The sequence below is a fragment of the Ovis canadensis genome, chromosome 8, assembly GCF_042477335.2.
Source record: "Ovis canadensis isolate MfBH-ARS-UI-01 breed Bighorn chromosome 8, ARS-UI_OviCan_v2, whole genome shotgun sequence".
NCBI lineage: Eukaryota > Metazoa > Chordata > Mammalia > Artiodactyla > Bovidae > Ovis > Ovis canadensis.
In genome coordinates, this window is record NC_091252.1 from 59,475,491 (window position 1) to 59,498,438 (window position 22,948).

General features: G+C 37.5%; 1 protein-coding gene across 1 annotated transcript in view; it reads left to right on the forward strand.

Moving 5' to 3' along the window:
- Nucleotides 1–22,948, forward strand: part of RNGTT (RNA guanylyltransferase and 5'-phosphatase) — a 237,060-nt gene that overhangs the window by 177,158 nt on the left and 36,954 nt on the right. Inside the window, exon 14 of the mRNA XM_069598310.1 lies at nucleotides 13,780–13,846. Coding sequence (XP_069454411.1) covers nucleotides 13,780–13,846 — 67 coding nt within the window. The remainder of the gene's footprint in view (nucleotides 1–13,779; nucleotides 13,847–22,948) is intronic.

Sequence of the window (22,948 nt, forward strand, 5' to 3'; positions counted from 1 at the left end):
ATTTTTAAGAGAAAATACTACAGTCCAACAGGATCCACGATAGTTTGAGTCTGTAGATGAGGAACTCTGTGTAGAGAGGGTAGACTGTGAGTTACATTCAGCTTTTTCACTTTGCTGATGGTCAGTGCCCCTACTGTGTGTTGTTCAAGGGTCAACTGTATATCATTACCTGCTGATGTGTATGTACACACATGCAGCATAAATACATTTACATACATGTGTGTGCTCAGTTGTGTCCGATTCTTTGTGACCCCATGGATTGTAGCCCACCAGGCTCCTCTGTCCATGGGATTCTCCAGGCAGGAATACTGGAGTGGGTTGCCATTTCCTCCTCTAGCGGATCTTCAGAACCCAAAGATGGAACCCGTTTCTCCAGAATTGCAGGCAGATTCTTTACCACTGAGCCACCAAGGAGGCCCATATACATTCATACATTCATCTGTCTACAGCATCATTTCTAACTACTCAGATACTTATTCAGTCCTCAGAAGAGATTCCTTTGTGACTGTGTGATCAAAGAAAAAGAGTTAGGTAATCTTGGAAGGATATTGCATCCAGAGCTTAGAAAACTAGGTCTCTTCCACATTAGTAAGTGCATTTCTAGCATCCAGATAGTTCATCTCTGCTAATTTTGTCAGCCAGTCTCTATCCTCCTTTCTGACTATCTGCCTCTTTCTTTTTCTCCCTCTTCTCTTATATGTAGACATGTGTGCATCATATACATTCTGACAGATTATTTCATCCAAGTCAATTCATTTTTTCTTCTTTTTAAAACATCCTGTATTTTGAAAAAATACTTTGGGTCATTTAATGTATTCCACTGATTTAGGTTAGAGTGTATGAATATTAAATACATACATTATTTCAATTAACCCTCAAAACATTTCTGTGAAGTTAAGTCATAACCATTTGCCCAACAAAATACTGAGCCTACAAAGGAGCTAATTGAGTTGCCTGAAGTTGTATGGGTAATAAGCACCAAAGTTGGGAATCAGACATACAGTGTAATTTTTCAGCCACCCTTTCCACAGCATTATAACACTCTGAACAAAAAGGACCTAGAAATCTTCATCTATGAGTCATCTGTCTCAGGATAGATTACTTCCACAAATGTTATCCATTATATAGTGATTTTTAGTTGACTCAACTTCAGAATGGCCATTCCTGCCCTGGTGACCCTCCTTGTTAATTGGCAGAGTAGGAGAAAATAGAAGATTACAGATCTTTGAGGAGAAAATAATAAGTATTCAAGTTGGGAAGGTATTAAGTCAATGGAGGGCTAGACAGCTTAAGCAAGGGGATGAAAAGGAAGGCTAAGAATGTTTGTATAGAAATACAGATGAATTTGTAGACGACTAGACCATTCAGGTATGACCTAAATCAAATCCCTTATGATTATACAGTGGAAGTGAGAAATAGATTTAAGGGACTTGATCTGATAGAGGGCCAGATGAACTATTGGCTGAGGTTCATGACATTGTACAGGAGACAGGGATCAAGACCATCCCCATGGAAAAGAAATGCAAACCAGCAAAATGGCTGTCTGGGGAGGCCTTACGAATAGCTGTGAAAAGAAGAGAGGCGAAAAGCAAAGGAGAAAAGGAAAGATATAAGCATCTGAATGCAGAGTTCCAAAGAATAGCAAGGAGAGAGAAGAAAGCCTTCCTCAGCGATCAATGCAAAGAAACAGAGGAAAACATCAGAATGGGAAAGACTAGAGATCTCTTCAAGAAAATTAAAGATACCAAGGGAACATTTCATGCAAAGATTGGCTCGATAAAGAACAGAAATGGTATGGACGTAACAGAAGCAGAAGATATTAAGAGGTGGCAAGAATACATGGAAGAGCTGTACAAAAAAGATCTTCACGACCCAGATAATCACGATGGTGTGATCACTTACCTAGAGCCAGACATCCTGGAATGTGAGCATCACTACGAACAAAGCTAGTGGAGGTGATGGGATTCCAGTTGAGCTATTTCAAAGCCTGAAAGATGATGCTGTGAAAGTGCTGCACTCAATATGCCAGCAAATTTGAAAAACTCAGCAGTGGCCACAGGACTGGAAAATGTCAGTTTTCATTCCAATCCCAAAGAAAGACAATGCCAAAGAATGCTTAAACTACTGCACAATTGCACTAATCTCACAAGCTAGTAAAGTAATGCTCAAAATTCTCCAAGCCAGGCTTCAACAGTATGTGAACCACAAACTTCCAGATGTTCAAGCTGGTTTTAGAAAAGGCAGAGGAACCAGAGATCAAATTGCCAACATCTGCTGGATCATGGAAAAAGTAAGAGAGTTCCAGAAAAACATCTATTTCTGCTTTATTGACTATGCCAAAGCCTTTGACTGTGTGGATCACAATAAACTGTGGACAATTCTGAGAGAGATGGGAATAACAGACCACCTGACTTGCCTCTTGAGAAACCTATGTGCAGGTCAGGAAGCAACAGTTAGAACTGGACATGGAACAACAGACTGGTTCCAAATAGGAAAAGGAGTGTGTCAAGGCTGTATATTGTCACCTTGTTTATTTAGCTTTTATGCAGAGTACATCATGAGAAATGCTGGGCTGGAAGAAGCACAAGCAGGAATCAAGATTACCGGGAGAAATATCAATAACCTCAGATATGCAGATGACACCATCCTTATGGCAGAAAGTAAAGAGGAACTAAAAAGCCTCTTGATGAAAGTGAAAGAGGAGAGTGAAAGAGTTGGCTTAAAGCTCAACATTCAGAAAACGAAGATGATGGCATCTGGTCCCATCACTTCATGGGAAATAGATGGGGAAACAGTATCAGACTTTATTTTGGGGGGCTCCAAAATCACTGCAGATGGTGACTGCAGCCATGAAATTAAAAGACGCTTACTCCTTGGAAGAAAAGTTATGACCAACCTAGATAGCATATTCAGAAGCAGAGACATTACTTTGCCAACACTGGTCTGTCTAGTCAAGGCTATGGTTTTTCCAGTGGTCATGTATGGATGTGAGAGTTGGACTGTGAAGAAAGCTGAGCGCCGAAGAATTGATGCTTTTGAACTGTGGTGTTGGAGAAGACTCTTGAGAGTCCCTTGGACTGCAAGGAGATCCAGCCAGTCCATTCTGAAGATCAACCCTGGGATTTCTTTGGAAGGAATGATGCTAAAGCTGAAACTCCAGTATTTTGGCCACCTCATGCAAAGAGTTGACTCATTGGAAAAGACTCTGATGCTGGGAGGGATTGGGGGCAGGAGGAGAAGGGGACGACAGAGGATGAGATGGCTGGACAGCATCACCGACTCAATGGACATGAGTTTGAGTGAACTCCGGGAGATGGTGATGGACAGGGAGGCCTGGTGTGCTGTGATTCATGGGGTCGCAAAGAGTCAGACACGACTGAGCAACTGAACTGAACTGAACTGAACAGATGAATTGGGAAATAGATAAACTGATACCTCAAGACTAAGGCTTCTCCACTCAATGAAAAATGAAAGTGTTTTTGGAATGATAGGAGAAAGAGATGATTTAAGGAGATTTAGAGATGGGAGGAGGTCTGGAACAATCTCTTTGGGAATCACTAAGAGAAAAATGTTTGAAGTTGTTGATAGACTTGTATTTTAGGAATGGTATTTTGGGACTTCCTAAAATTGTTATAAAATATACATAACATGAAACAACCTCTGTAACCATTTTTTAATTTTACAAATCAGTGATCTTAAGTACCCAGTACAATACAGCCATCACCATTGTCAGTTTCCAGAACTTTTTGATCATTTTAAACAGAAACTCTGTACCCATTAAACGGTAACTGTGTGTTTCTTTCTCACCTTGGTCTTGGTAACTGCTATTCTCCTTTCTGTCTTTATGAATTTGACTGTGCTGTGCACCTCATATAAGTGCAATATACAATTTGTCCTTTTGTGACTGGCTTCTTTCACTAATGTTTTCAGACTTCTGTCTTGTTTTGAGGGAATAATCAAATTGATTTCACTGTAAAGGCATGAGGATCTTTTAGTCATTTATAAAATATGGTCCTAGGCAGATGGGTAACATTTAGTATCATGCTTTATAGCATCACCAACAGTATCCAGTGATATCTTACTTATGAATATCTCATAATTTCCTGTTGTCAGCCCAGCATATGATATTCTGGAACTTCATCTTAAATATACTTAGACTAGATTATGGTTGTTACATTACTGAAGTTAAACTATCTCACACAGTATGTTGACCTTTGTTAGTTGATCAAGGTTTATATCAAGGATAAATATTGATTTATAAGCAAATAATTGATGTGCAGTATAGTATTCTGGTCACTTTTAAATTTGAAGTAAAAAGCAGAGACATTACTTTGCTAACAAAGGTCCGTCTAGTCAAGGCTATGGTTTTTCCAGTGGTCATGCATGGATGCAAGAGTTGGACTGTGAAGAAAGCTGAGCACCAAAGAATTGATGCTTTTCGACTGTGGTGTTGGAGAAGACTCTTAAGAGTCCCCTGGACTGCAAGGAGATCCAACCAGTCCATTCTAAAGGAGATCAGCCCTGGGTTTTCTTTGGAAGGAATGATGCTAAAGCTGAAACTCCAGTACTTTGGCCACCTCATGCGAAGAGTTGACTCATTGGAAAAGACTCTGTTGCTGGGAGGGACTGGGGGCAGGAGGAAAAGGGGGCGACAGAGAATGAGATGGCTGGATGGCATCACCGACTTGATGGACATGAGTTTGAGTGAACTCCAGGAGATGGTGATGGACAGGGAGGCCTGGCGTGCTGTGATTCATGGGGTCACAAAGAGTCGGACACGACTGAGCAGCTGAACTGAACTGAACTGAATTGATAGTATTCTGGTCACTTTTAAATTTGAAGTAATTAAAAATAGTTCATTAATTATCAATGTATTTTGAACAGATATCAAAATAAAGGTTAAAGTGAATTGTTATAGTTTAAATTCTTTTACATGAGCTATTCAACTAGGTAAAAAGTTCCTTCAAGGACTTTATAAACTAAGCCAGTCAGAAGTTACTCTGAACAAAAGAATACACTGAATTAAGGCAGGAACTGTCTGTTAACTCAAAATAGGCACTTTCATAAGTGGAGTCTTGAAAATGATAAAGAATGAATTAATTAATAAAGATAGCTAATAAGTGCCTTAACAATGAAAATATACTAATTCAATATCTACCATAATTTATATTTTAAGAAAAGGGATGCATATGTAATATTTAGAAGAGTATTCAAATTAAAATTAATAGTAAAGAGAAAATCAATATAATGTATATTTTATCAATGGAGACATATAGGCAGTTTGTGGTAGTTTTTACAGTTCATGTGTCAGCATTTTGTGGAGAGTTCTATGAAGCTGAAATTCAGATATGCAGTAATTCTTTTCAATGTAGAATATAACAGTCTCAGTCATTCTGGGGTCTGTGATTTTAAAAAACAACATTTCTCTCTTTGATTGATCATAGCTATTATTGAAATAGCTGGTAATATGTGACATGGTGCTATAATTTAGACAGAAAAAAAATGGATTGTGAATTATATCCACTCAGCTTAAATCTCTCTGTTTCTTGTCTCCATGGCATCTTTTATACTTTTCTGCAAAAAAGGCCCCTTAGCATAATGTTCCTACTTTTTCCCAGGGAGAAAGGAAGGCTGACGATCAAAGTCTTATGCAGAGTATTCAAGGGAAACTTGTACAACAAAATTAGAGGGAGAAAATAAAATAAGATTCAGAATTTCCCAGTACAGGAAATGAAAGTTTTAGTCACTTATTTTTGTATGTAAACAAATGTGCTTTACATATATATCTTGGAGTCAGTTTTCAAAAAGGTGAAAATTTGTGGATATGATGAAGTTCACAGAAATTCAGATGTTTATATTTGAGGCTAATCCCTATATAAATCATTCTCCTCTCTCTTCTTTTGTAGGTAGAAGTAAACTGTAGCATAATTCTTAATGATTAGTAGATAATAAAGCATGTGGGGAACTATATGTGTTAAATGATTTCCCTGTTAAAATCCACTTTTCAGACTCTTCTGCTTCCTGTTTGCACAGGCAGTTCTTCAAAAAAACCAACTTGCCATTTAGAATGATCAGGGTGGATTGATTAAGAGTTATTCATAGACTGAATTTGCTTTGTGGCCTGTGAACATTTATCGAGTTTCTTTTTAAAATATATTTAGTAAAATTTGGAAGGTGAAGTTTGTACATTACTTTTTACAGCTTTATTGAGGAGTAATTGATATATGATAAACTGTACATAGTTTAAGTGTGCAGTTAGATTTTTGAGGGTGAAATGACCACTCCTGGAATAAGATAATGGTCATGTCCGTCACCCTGTAGAGTTGCCTCCTGCCCTTTGTTAATCCCTCTCTCCCTCTCTCCTGCAACACCCTTCATGCTCTTTTCTGGCAACCATGCTGTTGGCATTCATTTTCTAGAATCTTAAACAAATGGAAACACACAATAGGTGTGTCCTCTCTCCCCCTGCTTCTTTTAACATTAGATTCATCCATATTGTTACATGTATCAATAGTCAATTTCTTTTTATTGCTGAGCAGCCTGTTGTTGTATAGCAGTGTCACAGTTTACTTATCTCTTCACCTGTGTGTGATGGACATTTGTTATATTTTCAGTCTTCCTATTACAGATAAAGCTGCTGTGAGACTTGGGTACAAGTCTTCTCATAGATGTGTGCTTTCATTTGTCTTGAAATGGGGCTGGCAATTTTTTTCTTTGGAGATTCAGATAGTAAGTGTGTTAGGCTTTATGGACACTGTGATCTGAAAGCTCCAGGTGGTAAGCTGGGGTAGTGGTAGGACTCACTTATTTGTTTCCTTTCTATGGGAACCACTGACCTGTGCTACCTTTTGACCAATTTCTGAAAACCATTGTACCACACCGTGTTTTTAGTTGGTTAGAGGGAGTAGGACCTAATTCAGTTCTTATTACCCTTATCCTTGGCTGGAAGTAGAAATTTTATCTATACATTTTTAATGCACTTGTGTTTCTTTTTAAAAAAATTTTAATGTCGTTCCATTTAAAACCATTATACCATCATGCCCAGATATGTGAGTTCTCTGTTTTCATATTATATTTATTCCGTAGAATTTGTAGCTCCAGTACTAAGGCAGGGTCGGGAAGATCCCCTGGAAGAGGGCATGGCAACCCACTTCAGTATTCTTGTCTGGAGAATTCCATGGACAGAGGAGCCTGGCGGGCTATAGTGCATGTGGTTGCAAAGAGTTGGACACAACTGAAGCAACTTAGCCCGAATGCATGCACTAAGAAGTAGATAGAGTGACTTGTGGATTCCCTAGAAGTTTATCTCTTAGAACACTCATCTGTTTATACAAGAATATTAAAATATGTTGATATACCAGTTAGTACTGTACCCCTCATATAAGAGTCAGTATTATTCTCTTACTGATTGCTTGTGTTTTTTTTTGTGCTTTTTATATAAAGACCTTTTATAGTATTATAGTATACATTTAATACTATATGTATATATATATGTAATAGATATATATACAAAAAAGTACATAAAACATAAATGTACAGCTTAATGAATTTTCATATAACCAACACACATTTAACCATTACTCAGAACAAGAAGGAAAATGTTGCTAGCACCCTAGATGCCTCCAGTATGCTATTTCTCATTCACAAGCTCCTCTCTCCCACCAAAGATGACCGTTGTCTGTACATCTATGCTTTCTTGCTCTTTTTTATACTTTTATTACTTAGGTATCCAACTCCAAACACTGGGGTTTGGGTTTGTCTGATTTTGAAACTTACATAAATGCATCCCTATATTTTTTTATGTTTGGCTTCATGTCTCTTTAATATAATCTTATTATAATCTGTGACAGTACCTCACTTGTGCTTTTCATGCTCTTGACACTTTTTCAAGAATATTAGTCAGTTTTTACATAGAATGCCCCTTAGGCTGATCTTTTTGGGGGGATACTTTTAGGGAAGAACACCATGGAAGTGATAGAGTGCCCTTCTAGGTGCATTGTGTTGTGGTGGAGGGGGAAAGGCAGGTAAGGCGGTCATGTTGGTAATTTTGATTATTTGGTTAGTTTTCTGAATTTCTGTACCCTGAAGTTACTGTGTGTGTATATATATTGTAACTAATAAGTGTTTTCTGGGGAAGAACTTTGAGACTAGGCAAGTGTCATGTTTCTCATCCTGCCTTCATCTTCTAGTTTTAGTATCTTTCAGTGGTTTTTGCCTGCAGCAATAGTTATCATAACATTTCTTCAATTTCATTTTGGCAAATATTTCAAATATGGTGAATTTCAGTTTCCTTCATTCTTTCTCGGTGCATTGATAGGGATTGAAATGTAAAGAACCACTGTCCCTTCTTCCTGATATACTTATTCATATTACTGAAGACTTAGGAGTAATTCACTCCACGGGTTGTAAGCCAGCACTCTGCCTGGATTTTGCTGTTTTGGCTTTGGTCGTTGGAACACCTTCAGTTCGGCTTCTGTGAGTTTTTGATGCACTGTCATCACTTTTCCGTACCTCCTGACTTGCCAGTACCACAAGATGTTCTAGGCTCTTATAATTTTCCTTTCTCAGTCCAGAAATCAACCTTTTCTCTAAAGAGCCAAATGTTTTTGTTTTAGTTGGTGAAGATTGATGGTTGGAAACACAGATCGAAGTCCTCAGCAGGGTCGTTGCTCCTGGGTGTCATTATAGACCCTGTCAGTTGTCAGAGTTAGGAATGTATTGTATACTGACATGCACGTACACACACACTTATATTTATATCTTTATCTATCTGTGAATTTATTAAAAGCCAGGAGTTCCAGTTGATACCTCTTGATTCTAATCCAATATTATTTATTATGTTCACTCTAGCCTCTCCCCTTTTCTTATTTATAACTTTGCACAATGAGCAATCTATATCTCCTTATCCATGGAATATTTGTTTTTTAAATTCTTATATATATATGATGTATTTTCATAATTACTAACCCATACCCCTGTGCGAAACAAGTTTATGAACTCAAGGACTTATATTTATATACAGTTCTTTTTACTTGTAGACTTACAGAATATGCCCAAATTCTCTTTTCTGAAGTTGCTCCCTTAATGTGGTATAGTATTCATCTGTATATGCTTACACATTATGTTAGTATTTACTTTCTGAATATCAGTGGCTAACAGCATTTCTTCATATATACCTTTGCAAAATGATTCAGCTTTCTTTTGTTTACTTCAGCATCTTATTTATCCTTCCCCAGTCTTATTTATTATTTCTGTTATTAGTGTCAGTGTATATTTCACAAAGATCATGTTCAGGTAGTTTATTTCTAACAACACACAGATTCTTTATTTAAACGTGGTGGTGGTGGATTTTGTTTTTTCACGAAGCACTAGAGCATTTTGTTACTCGTGTACAAGTATTTAGAAAGCAAACCAGAAGAGAAAAGTGTAGGCTACAGAAAAGTCTGTAAGGATAATAATAAACTCATTCATTTGCTCATTCATGTTTTATCTGTGCCTAATGGCATATGCTGCTTTTACTTACATTATATTACAACTCTCAAGGAATAATGTAGGCCTTCTCAATGATGTACGTTTTCTCAAACTCAGAAGGGCCCTATTGATCCTATTCTGAGTGCCTTGACTTTCTCTTTTTCCCTGGTACTAAATGTATTGGATATAGTCTGCTCTTTGGGGAACTTGCTCTTTGGCTTAGAAGTGGGAGTTTATTTAAGTCAGTCAGTATTCAAGGTACTGTAAGTTTTTTCAAAGTATTTTATTGCAGCTGAAAAGTGTATCAGTTAGTGGGTAATGTAATTAGGGCTTGTAGACAGAACAGTTAATTTTGAGTTATTTAGCTTATTTTTAGAAAGATCCCCTTTGCCTTTTTTTAAACTTTTAATTTGAAATAATTATAGACTCAATTTCCTTTCAAAGCAGTTTTTTCTAAGCCTGATATATCATCACTGAATGATGATGAATGAGATTCTTTTAAATGATGTTCTTTCTATTACCTGCCAAGTTTTATTTTTCCTTTATGTGAGAAAATTTTCTGGAAATAATTTTGCAGCTTTCTTTCCAGAATAGATATTTGTTAATATTTATATTTGGGAAATTGAAGCAAAATGAACATCAGTCTTGCCTATCTTTACTTTTTTCAAAAGCTCTAATAGATTTTCTTTCTTTTTCCCAATAATGCCTTCTTATTCCAAAAATTTCTTTGGTAGCCACCTTGTAGAAGCATTTGATTATAAGCAAATATTTTGGGAGTTATTAGCATTTGTACAAAAATTATGTTAATATTCACCTAACAGAAGTTGCAAAACAATTACCTGGTACTAAATGAGTCAGGGTTTTTACTTAACACATACTTTTTAACATATACATTTAAGTGCATCTATCAATGGTGAATTAATGCCTTTACTCTGGGATTTAAAATGTGATTGCTGTATAACATATGAGTACCCTGTCATAATGAAACGGTGCCTATTATTTGACAATAATTATGCATACAATCTGGCAAAATAATTTTTTGAAAGGTAAAAGCATTTTAAGAAATGTTCCATCTTATAAGTTGGAATTTTTGTTCTCAGAGTATTAATTATTTTACACATAGCAAACCTTTAAATTATGGTACATGTTAAAACCCACTCAAACGAAGGTGGTAGTATAATTTATGGTAAGGAATAATATGTACATGGATGAGAAAGAACAAGATTTTAAAAGCAAAATATATATATGCTGTGTAACTAACATATTTAAGATATTTCTTGTTTAGAAGGTAGTTATTAGATAGGCAAGTTGGAGGAAGAGGGGGACACTAAATTATATATTGGCACACTTCCTGAAATGCATATGCATAGTAATTAGAGGCATTGATTTTTAAATGTCAGCCAGCTTTTATTCTCTTCCTTTTCTAGCATCTATTTGTATGAAGTGACTATTCTTACTTCTAAAAGGAGTTGATCAAGCTTTTTGTTATATAGGAAATAAATTACCACTGCTATATATAACTAACATTAATTTTGTGATACTAGCAATTTGTGAGTGATTTAAAGTTTTATTGATTTGATTAATTTCTTATTTGTCAAATGATGGTGAAGAAATTCTCCATTTCCCAGTTGAGACATTTGGGGACATTTCTCATGCTTTCTACTTGCATCCAGTAAAGAAGTAATGCCTTTAGTCGTTTATAACCCTCAACAACATGTTAAAATGTGTTACTTTAAGATTCACATTCCAAACTTAAGTAGCTTTTTGCTAAACTGGTTTAATTTATTGTTGTATTTATCTGCTCTTAGCACTCTTAAAATGGCAGCCCACTCCAATATTCTTGCCTGGAGAATCCCATGGACAGAAGAGCCTGGCGAGCTCTAGTCCATGGGGTCACAAAGAGTTGGACACAACTAAGTGGCTAACATTTAGTGGCCTTTAATACTTTATAGGCTTTTAAAGAATGTAGGGAACAGAGGATACTCCTGAGAGATGGAATATCTGTTTACCTAATTCATAAAATCGAAGATGCTTTAAAAGTGTGCTCTGTTAGTCTTACCAAGTCAATGGAAAGTTAATGCAGGTGTGGGAATTTTTCCCCTTCTCTTCTAGGTTATTTGAACCTAGATCCTGGGTTGGCAAGATCCCCTGGAGGAGGGCATGGCAACCCACTCCAGTATTCTTGCCTGGAGAATCCCCATGGACAGAGGAGCCTGACAGGCTACAGTTCATGGGGTCGCAAAGAGTTGGACACGACTGAGTGACTCAGCACAGCACTAGGTTCTTTGGTCTAATAATTAAATTGACATAAGACAAGTTAGCAGGAGAAAACATATTTAAGTTGGTACATACAGGATCCCCTGTGATAAGAGACTCAAGAGCAAGTTGGACAGTTGAGGCTTATGTGCCATCCTATGCTAAGGCGTGGGAGTAGGGCCTGGGTCTTCAAAGGGGAAGATAGTGACTCATAGGATAATAATGTGTAGTATTTAGAAGTTTGCCCTGCCATGCAGGTAAGACTTGCAGATAACATCATGGTAATAGCTGTTTTTCTGGGCCAGGCCCCCTATCTAAATTCTTTTAGGTAGTTAAGGGAGAGGTGTAAGTTTTTCCTGAGTCTTCTGGATCTTGATTGCCGTCAGCTGGAAATAATCCACATATGAAGTGGCATAATTTAGGCTGGCATGTTCTACCCTTCAGTAATAACACAACTGCTCACACTGTCACCTGGTGACAATGATTATAAGACACCATAGAGTAGTTACTTTAATTATGTGCTCCTCGTACCCTGCATGACTACATGCTCCACAAATATAGTTCTTTTTTTTTAATGTTTTTTTAAAAAATATTTTTGGCTCTTCTGGTTCTTCATTGCTGCACAGGGTTTTTTTCTCTAGTTGCAGTGAGCAGGGGCTACTCTCTAGTTGCAGTACATGGCCTTCTCATTGCGGTGGCTTCTCTTGTTCAGAACATAGGCTCTAGGGCACATGGGTTTCAGCAGTTGCAGCTCACAGGCTCTAGAGCGTAGGCTCAATAGTTGTGGTACACAGGCTTAGTTGCTTTACAGCATGTGTGATCTTCCTGGATCAGGGTTCAAACTTACGTGTCCTGCATTGACAGGTGGATGCTTGACCACTGAGCCACAAGGGAAGCCCTGATACAGCATGGTTCTAGGGAAGCCCTGATACAGCATGGTTCTAATGATGGTATTTCCTTATTCATTATGTTTCATGTAGTCAAGAATGATGCGTGCGTGCATAGTTGCTACAGTCGTGTCTGACTCTTTGCGACCCCAGGGACTGTAGCCCGCCAGGCTCCTCTGTCCATGGGAATCTCCAGGCAAGAATCCTGGGGTGGGTTGCCATGCCTGCTTCAGGGGATCTTCCCCACTCAGGGATTGAACCCACATCTCCTACATTGCAGGCAGATTCTTTTCTGCTGAGCCACCAGGGAAGCCCCTAGAAGTCAAGAATGGTAGACCTCTTTAAATAGGAAGGAAGGATGCAGGAAAGGTAGCCAGTTTATCCCCACCCTCTAGATGGCTTTTCACTTTTATGTGCACGTATTGTTTGTATAAAAAAATAAATATTGCTTATGAAGTCTGACATTCTTCATGGCCCATTTTAAGCTTTCTTTGGGTTTTCATCTCCAGCTAACTTATCCCTTTCTTGAGCCATACTTGTTTCCTTTTTATCTCAAATCTTCTGCATTCTCAGAATTTAGTTTATAAAATTTTCCCTTTGCTTTACCCACTTATCAGAGTTAAGGCTTAATTCCATCTATTCAGGCTTCTCCAGCTCCCTCCATCGCAAGTACCTCTCACTCCACTATTTTGCAACGATAAATACCTCTGCAATAGCATTTATCAGAGACTACCTTCTGTTGTAGTTAATTGTTTGTGTGTCTGCTTTTCCTGTTAGATTTTGGGAGTGAACTATTTAGGTTTGTATTAATATTATCTCCGTAGTGAATGGTATAGAAAGACAAAGAGTGTTTTTTGAATTGAACTCATAGATTTTTAAAATCAATGCATTGCTTAATTCTCTTCTATGGAGTGATTTTGCTGGAATTACTATTTTGTTGGATTGTTTTACATTTAAATTGCCGTTTTCAATGTTTACCCACCATTTTCTGAAGTATAAGAATTATTCCTTTGCTGGTTACTGTTCCATCATGCAAAAGACAAGAATAGTTGCATAGATATTAATTTTTTCATATTAAGTATCTATTATGCAAATTTTGATAATTATGCAACCTTATATTTAAGGAAGGATATTTTATAAATGATGTTTTTCTTTTCATTTGTAGGTTGCTTCCTCAGAACATTGGCCTTCTCTATGTTGGAGGTTATGAAAGACCCTTTGCACAAATCAAGGTATGATTGTTCACTTTCTAACATTTTTTCCTAGGTACAGTTCGTTCATCTAGAACCCACTAAAATCCTTCAAGTAACTATCACAAAAATTGGGGAGTGTGAATTATTAATTTTGTTTACTTTTACATATCTCTGCTGAAATAGTACTTCAGCTTTTCAGTAAATCAGTTAGTTTAATAATCTTGCCCATAATAAATTTGACCAGTACAATTTGGTGATTAGCTAAGAAAAATGCAATTTAGAGCTTCATTACCCTATTTCCCAGTAGAATTTTTTTGACAGCTTTATTGGGGTATAATAGACATGTAAGAAAATATACATATTTAAACTGTACAGTTTGACATCCAGTTATACTTACCCTTGTGAAACCATCACCACAATCAAGACAAATGACATATCCATCAACCTTAAAAGTGTCTTTGTGCCCCATTGAATTCCCCCACCTCTTCCCCTTCCTTTTTCTCCTCCAGTTCCCAGGTGACCACTGATCTAATCACTGTGGATTAATTTGCACTTGCCAGAATTTTATCTAAATGGAATCATACTGTATTTCTTTCTTTTGGCTTCTTTGGTTCAGTTATTATTTTGAGATTCACCCATGTTGTTACACTTCAGTAGTTCATTCCTTTTTATTGCTGAGTAATATTTCATTATATGGTTTTAGCACAGTTTCTCTATCCTTTTACATATTGAGGGACATTTGGGTTGTTTCTACTTTTTGGCTGCTATAAATAAAGCTGCTGTGAACATTTGTATACCAGTCTCTGTATGGACATATATTTTAATTTCTCTTGGGTAAATACCTAACACCAAAATGATTGAGTTAAATGGTGAAAGTGGCTCAGTCGTGTCTGACTCTTTGCGAGCCCTATACAGTCCATAGAATTCTCTAGGCCAGAATACTGGAGTGGGTAGCCTTTCCCTTCTCCAGGGGATCTTCCCAACCCAGGGATGGAACCCAGGTCTACCTGCAAATTCTTTACCAGCTGAGCCGTAAGGGAACCCCAAGAATACTGGAGTGGATAGCCTATCTCTTCTCCAGCAGATCTTCCTGACCCAGGAATCAAACCGGGGTCTCCTGCGCTACAGGCAGATTCTTTACCAACTGAGCCATGAGGGAAGCCTGAGTTAAATGGTAGCTGTGTGTTTTAACTTTTTAAGAAACTATCAAACTATATTCCCACCATCAGGATGAGTGCCAGTTCCTCCATTTCATCATCAACATTTGGTATGGTCAGTCTTTGAGTTTAGGCATTCTTGTAGGTATATAGTATTTCGCTGTAGTTTTAATTTGCTCTTCTGTAATGACTAATAATATTGAGCATCTTCTCATGTATTATTTGCCATTTATACATCTCTAGTGAGGTATGTGTTCAAAAACTTGCCATTTTTTGTTTTTGTTTGTTTTCTTAAACTGTTGAGTTTTGAGCATTCTTTGTATCTTCTGAATGTAAGTCTTTTATCAGATATGGGATTTCTCTTAACAGGATCCTCAAAGAGCAAAAATTCTTAATATTGATAGAATTCAGTTTATTACTCTTTTTTCATGGCTCCTGCTTTTAGTATTGATCTAAGAAATGTTTGCCTAGCCCAGAGGCAGAAAGATTTTTCTTCTGTGTATCGTTCTGGAATGTTTATAGTTCTGGGTTTTACATTTAGGTTTATTATCTAATTGAAATAATTTTTGTATGTGATGCAAAGTTCAAGGTAAAGAGGAATATTGTCCTTCCTATACCCCAACCCTTTTTGGCACGAGAATATCCAGTTGTTCTAAAACCATTTGTTAAAAAGACTATCCTTTCCACCACTGAAGTGTCTTTGCATCTCAGTTGAAAATCAGTTCACCATATGTGTGTGTGTAAATCTCTATTTCAGAACTCTTTATTCTGTTCCATTGACCTATGTGTCTATACTGTGCTTTATCAGTCATGTTCAGCTCTTTGTGACCCCATGGACTGTAGCCCACCAGGCTCCTCTGTCCACGGAATTCAGGCCAGAATACTGGAGTGGGTTGCCATGCCCTCCTCCAGGGGATCTTCCCAACCCAGGGATTAAATCCAGGTCTCCTGCATTGAAGGTGGATTCTTTACTATCTGAGCCACCAGGAAAGCCCAAGAACACTGGAGTGGGTAGCCTAACCCTCCTCCAGGGGATCTTCCTGATCCAGGAATCAAACCAGCCTTTCCTGCATTGCAGGCAGATTCTTTACCAGCTGAGCTACAAGGGAATCCCCATGTGTCTGTACTATATGCCTTCACTAATAACACAGTCTTGATTTTCGTGGCTTTAAAATAAGTCATGAAATCAGGTAGTGTAAATCCTCCAAGTTTTTTCTTTTCAAAGTCCTTTCCCCTTGTGTATATGACATATTTTTATGCTTTGAAAAACAAAGGTTTTATATTGAGCCTGAATAGGACATACAAGGTATATAATACTGAGGAGGTTAGTCACATTATTGACATTATTAAATTAAATACCTTATTTAGCTACCATAGCATCAGCATTTCTTTAAATACCTTCCTTAATTTAAGACACTCAAAAGTCCATGTTAAGGTCTTAAGTTGTGAACCCTCTTGAATGTTTCTGATTCCCTAAGTAATGACAGGAATTCAGGTACTTTCTTTTTTTTCCTATTTTTAACATCCCTGGAACACAAGTGGAGCTGGCAAGAGTCTCTTCACAAGCCTCCCTCACTATCCTGTTCACCAAATTCTACAGTAAAGCCAGGAATCCTGATAAGTTTCAGCAGAAACATTTGTAAAAGCCCAACTTTTTTTCCTATCCACTGATTTGGAAAATCCTCTTTCCCCTTATTGGAACTGAAATAATGAAAAAGTGAGAGATATATTTGATACATTTAAGGAAGGGTAGAATTTGTGGGTATGTGTCTGTTACATGTTACATATTATCTCAAAAGCATAAGTGTATGTATGAGGGTGATTCCTCCATCACTCACCTCATCTATTAATATATCATTTTCTTTATTCAGGCCATTTCTATCAAGCCCAGTGACAGAGGTCAATCCTTTGTCAACCCTTTATGCCTGGATAATCAACTCAATAGAAAAAAGTCCATTATTTTAGGGCATGTTTTTCCTTTGATGTTTCCATGGGAAAGGTTTCTTTCATATGCTATGAAAGGATTTCTTATCCTCATTAATTATTGAGGTTCTTTTATAATTCCTGTAGTTCTTATGAAAATGCTATATAGATCCTATCTAATTAGAATGCTTACACGTTAATTGGAAAACAGTTAAAAAAATCATAGTTGAAATGCTTGAGATTAGCCTAGAAATTTCTTTCTCTGCCCCTTGCCTTGCATCTGACTTCTTCTGGTCATGAAGTACCAGTATTTTTCTCTCTTTAAACTAATATATACTATATTATATGGCATAGATGTCAGATATAACCTTTAATAAATGGAAATGGCTTTGCTTAAGAGAATATTGGTTGAAATTTTATAAATCAACATAGGAGTTTGTTCATTTGAATATTTAAGAAAAGGAATTCTCATTTCATTAACATCACAAGACTAAATGTTAGTGGCTTGGTGTTAGAGGTTACATTTGTTAAAGACACATTTCACTGTTGTATTTCTAAAAAGGAGCTCCAATTTATAAAGATCAGAAAGAAAAAAACACAAAAAGGGTGATAGATATTTGGACAAATATTAAATGAGTTCAGAAATTTGCTATAGGGTGACAATAGATGTATGTACTATTAGTGTATAATATGAATTGTTACAACCATCTTTCTCTCCCTCCCTCCCTCCTTCACACCCTAGATACAGATGTGTACAAACATGGAACTTCATGATAGTTTTAGACCAGTACATCTATATGCTACTTTCAGGTTTCATTATTTTTAGAGGAAGTTATTCCAACTTTGCCTTTTGTATCTCCTAACATCTTCTGTAAGTCATTGGAAGGTTCTTTTTTCAAAGAAGCTCAGTCCTTAAGTTTTCATGGGAAATTTGTCATCCGAAGAACTTGATTTTAAACACGCATGATTATGCTCTTATTTTATCCTAAAATATGATAAACCAAATAAAACACTGATCATCTTATAGTGAGTTGTAATACAGTGTAAGAAAAGAATTGTCTCACATATCCACAGGTACTGTTGAGTGCTGTGAATGAAGCACATTTCACCTTCATCCAATACTAACTTCTGTCACCATCATTGAGATTAAGATAAGTTTCTAAATGTACTGGGTTGTGTGTGATTAAGATAAGTTTCTAAATGTACTGGGTTATGTGTGACTTAGGGTTTTCTTAAGAAAGAAATAGATTTCATTATATCTTTATATTCAGTCTTTGAAATTCAAAAGAAACATTTTGATTAAAGTAAAATTTTACTTAATTCCTATTCATATGCTTTCAGGTTGTCAGAAACTTTTTGGGGTGGTTATTTCTATATGTCTTTGCATAATACCTTTGTCTTAGTTCAGTGTGTATATAATCCTATTATCCATAGTTTATTTTTATAGACATGGTCAAGGTTAAATTATAGTTTACATTTTACACCTGTTATTCAGTGTTGTTTTCTAAAGCATTTTATAGTCTGATAAAAATCTCAGTGCTATTCTCATAGGGTTCTAGTCCTGGAGGCTCCACTTAGCAGCCAGAATCCATAAAACAAAGAAAGATTGAAGCCTGTCAGCATCACTTTTAATCAACTTAATGGTTGTTATGGAGAGTCTCAAGGCAACAGGGCTGTCCCTCCCCTCCAGGCTTGATATCAGTTGCCTCTTGCAGTCCTGTCAGCCCAAGAAGCGTGTGAAGCTGTGAGGCTGAGTCATGTACAGTTTCCACTTTGACACCACAGAACAGCGAAAAGATGTCTTCTGTATTTTAACTATGAATTCCATGCAGCAGGCGTATGTGAAAAGTAAGGAATGTAAACATTATTCTGAAGCAGCTATTTTATAATCAGTGCAGCTGAGTTATTCTCTGCCTCATGCCCAGTTCCATCTCTGCCGAGGAACTGGGTGCCGTTAGTCACAGTCTCATACTCTGAGCTTTCTGAGCTTCAATTTTTAAAAGCCTCTTTACAGCCCAGGAAATATAGGATTGGTTTGCATCCGTATGCATATGCAGTAGGTACAGAAAAGACTGCAAAAGAGATGGGGTCTCTCTTAGAGAATACTGAAAAAGCTAAGAAGATTGATTCTGTCTGTTCACTGACTGATGGTGTTTTAAAAAATGTGTGGCTCATTAGATCAATCAGTTCAGTCACTTAGTCATGTCTGACTCTTTGTGACCCCATGGATGGCAGCATGCCAGGCTTCCATGTCCATCACCAACTCCTAGAACTTGTTCAGACTCAGGTCCATCGAGTCAGTGATGCCATCCAACTATTTCATCCTCTGTCGTCCCCTTCTCCTCCTGCCTTCAATCATTCCCAGCATCAGGGTCTTTTCCACTGAGTCAGATCTTCCCATCAGGTAGCCAAAGTATTGGAGTTTCAGCTTCAGCATCAGTCCTTCCACTGAATATTCAGGACTGATTTTCTTTAGGATGGACTGGTTTGATCTCCTTGCAGTCAAAGGGACTCTCAAGAGTCTTCTCCAACACCACAATTCAAAAGCATCAGTTCTTCAGCGCTCACCTTTCCTTATGGTCCAGTTCTCACATCCAAAACATGACTGCTGGAAAAACCATAGCTTTAACTATGCAGATCTTTGTCGGTAGAGTCAAGTCTCTGCTTTTTAATATACTATCTAGGTTTGTCATAGCTTTTCTTCCAAGAAGCAAGCATCTTTTAATTTCATGGCTGCAGTCACCATCTGCAGTGATTTTGGAGCCCAAGACAATAAAATCTGTTACTGTTTCCATTGTTTCCCCATCTATGTGCCATGAAGTGATAGGACCAGATGCCATGATCTTCATTTTTTAAATGTTGAATTTTAAGCCAACTTTTTCACTTTCCTCTTTCACTTTTATCAAGAGGTTCTTTAGTTCTGTTCACTTCCTGCTATAAGGGTGGTGTCATCTGCATATCTGAGCTTATTGATATTTCTCCTGGCAATCTTGATTCTAGCTTGTACTTCATCCAGTCCTGCATTTCGCATGATGTGCTCTGCATATAATTTAAATAAGCAAGGTGACAGTATACAGCCTTGACGTACTCCTTGCTCAGTTTGGAACCAGTCTGTTGTCCCGTTCTAACTGTTGCTTCTTGACTTGCATACAGATTTCTCAGGAGGTAGGTCAGGTGGTCTGGTATTCCCATCTCTTGAAGAATTTTCCACAGTTTTGTGATCCACACAGTCGAAGGCTTTAGCATAGTCAGTGAAGCAGAAGTAGATATTTTTCTGGAATTCTCTTTCATTTTCTGTGATCCAGCAGATGTTGGCAGTTTAATCTTTGGTTCCTCTGCCTTTTCTAAATCCAGCTTGAGCATCTGGAAGTTCACAGTTCACATACTGCTGATGCCTAGCTTGGAGAATTTTAAGCATTACTTTGCTAGTGTGTGAGATGAGTGCAGTTGTGTGCAGTAGTTTGAACATTTTTTAGCATTGCCTTTCTTTGGGATTAGAATGAAAACTGACATTTTCCAGTCCTGTGACCACTGCTGAGTTTTCCAAATTTGCTGGCATACTGAATGGAACACTTTCATAGCATCATCTTTTAGGCTTTGAAATAGCTCAACTGGAACTCCATCATTTCCACTAGCTTTGTTAGATCAATGTATTTTACTGAAGGGAATTAGTTAATATTGATACTTTTCAGTCTATAAGGTAGCTAAAGTATTACATCAGATAAAGATACAGGCTGTAGAACTGAGTATTCTGGTTTAGTGGCTTCCATACTTATCACTGTGAACCTGTAGGACTGTACTTTTCACTGAGTTCCAGTACACATACACATACACGCATTTATATACACACAATGTAAACCAAAGTTCCAAAAGAAGTGTGATGTAACCACTGTATTTTCCATTCTGTTCTGTTTATTTTTCTGTTGACTTAGTTTTTAAATGTGGGTCTCAGCACACTCAGTTAACTTCTCTCCTTGGAAAATGGGTCACGACTCACCAGCACTGCTGCGAGGTAGGACTTGTCCAGCTAATTCTGCCATCTGTCACGTTGATGCAGTACGGGAGAGTGGAGGAAGCTTACCTGCTCCTGAGTTGATGCTAGCCCTTGGCCTGGCTTCGGAGGGGACATCATGGTTGCTGGGGAGAGGGAGGAAAAGAGCATAGGGAAAGATTATTGAGAGTGGAGTTAAGGTGTTTTATGGAGCCAAGCAAAGCTTCTTTCTGTTTCAACAGAATCCTAATTCTCAAGAACAAAAAAGAACCTTCCACACCTACTCTGTCTTTCAAATGATTTCATGTATTTTGAAGATAAAGAAATTAAGATCCTCCTAGATTAACAAACAGAAACAGATGAGTGAGAAATTGAGAGAAAGCAGTGGAAGCGTATCTAGATTTGTAGATTTGTGTGCCATATTCAATGAATAAGTTTTCTGTAGTACTGTGAGCAGAGAGGTAAATTTTCAATGTCTCATACTGCAGTAATCAGAGCAGGCATGAATATTTCTTTGCTGAAAGCAGATTCAAAAAGTGAAAGAAGCTTTAAAAAAAAAAAAAACACCCCACAAACTGTTGTAAAAGCCAAAAGTCTGTCTGCTTCTGTGCAATAGCTATTAAGTCACTGACAGCATTTTATCTTGTATACTTGTTACCAGAGTGCTTCAGGGCCCTTGCAGGGCTCTCTATGAGCCTGTATTATAACTTTCCGGACGTTTAAAGTCATGCATTGTTACCAACAAGTCATATAGAAATTGCAGACTTAGGTTTCCAAAATGTATTCAATAGCAATAGTTTTCCTGCCATTTTTACCAAGGCCCGTATGGCTATGTTATTGCCAGAATTGAGTAACACTTCAGGCCTATAGTCATACCTGTCTTAGTTTCAGTATTCTTACCTTCATGTCCTTAAAAAACTTACCTATAAGAATTTGAATTCCATAGGGCTAGACTGTGTCTTGTGTACTTCTATACTGTCAACAGTTAACCTAGTGCCTAAGATGTAAAAGCACTAAATAAATATTTGTTAACAGTATTATTGAAGAATGCCTAGAAAGCCAAATATTTTTTTTATTATTACTAAGGTAGAGTTGATATGTAACATATTATTTTCAGATATGCAACGTAATGATCTAATATTGTGTACATGGCAAACAATCATTACAGTCAGTCTACTTAATATACATCACCTTGTGTATGTATATTTAGTCGCTCAGTTGTGTCCGACTCTATTGTGACCCCATGGACTAGCCTGCCAGCCTCCTCTGTGGGATTTCTCAGGCAAGAATATTGGAGTGGGTTGCCGTTTCCTTCTCCAGGAGATCTTCATAATCCAGGGATCAAACTCGTATCTCCTATGTCTCCTACATTGGCAGGTGGATTCTTCACCACTGAGCCACCTGGGAAGCCTATACTCTTAGCAACTTTCAAGTAATATACAATATGGTGTAAGTTTCCAGTATACAATATGGTATTATTAACTGTGGGCTTCCAGGTGGTGATGGTGGTAAAGAATCTGCCTGCCAGTGCAGGAGAATTAAGAGAGATAGGTTCAATCCCTGGGTTGGGAAGATCCCCTGGAGAAGGACATGGCAAGCCACTCCAGTATTTTTGCCTAGAGAATCGCATGGACAGAGGAGCTTGGCAGGCTACAGTCCATAGGGTCACAGAGTTGGACACAACTGATGCTACTTAGAACGCATGCATACACATTATTAGCTATAGTCACCATGCTGTGATGGACAGGGAAGCCTGGCATGCTATAGTCCATAGGGTTGCAAAGAGCTGGACACAGCTGAGTAGCTGAACTGACCGACCACGCTGTTAGATTACATCCCCAGAACTTATCTCCCTTATAACTGGAGGTTTGTACCTTTTAAGGGCTTTCATCTATTTTTCCCACCCTTATCCACTGCCTGTGGCAACGACTAATTTCTTCTCTGTGTCTTTAAACTTGTGTGTTTTTTTGGTTGTTGTGTAATTTTTTTTGTTTGTTTTTTTACAAAGTATTTACCATGAAGTTCATCAGAGTATTTAAAACTGTGGTTCTAATTCTGGTTCTATATATT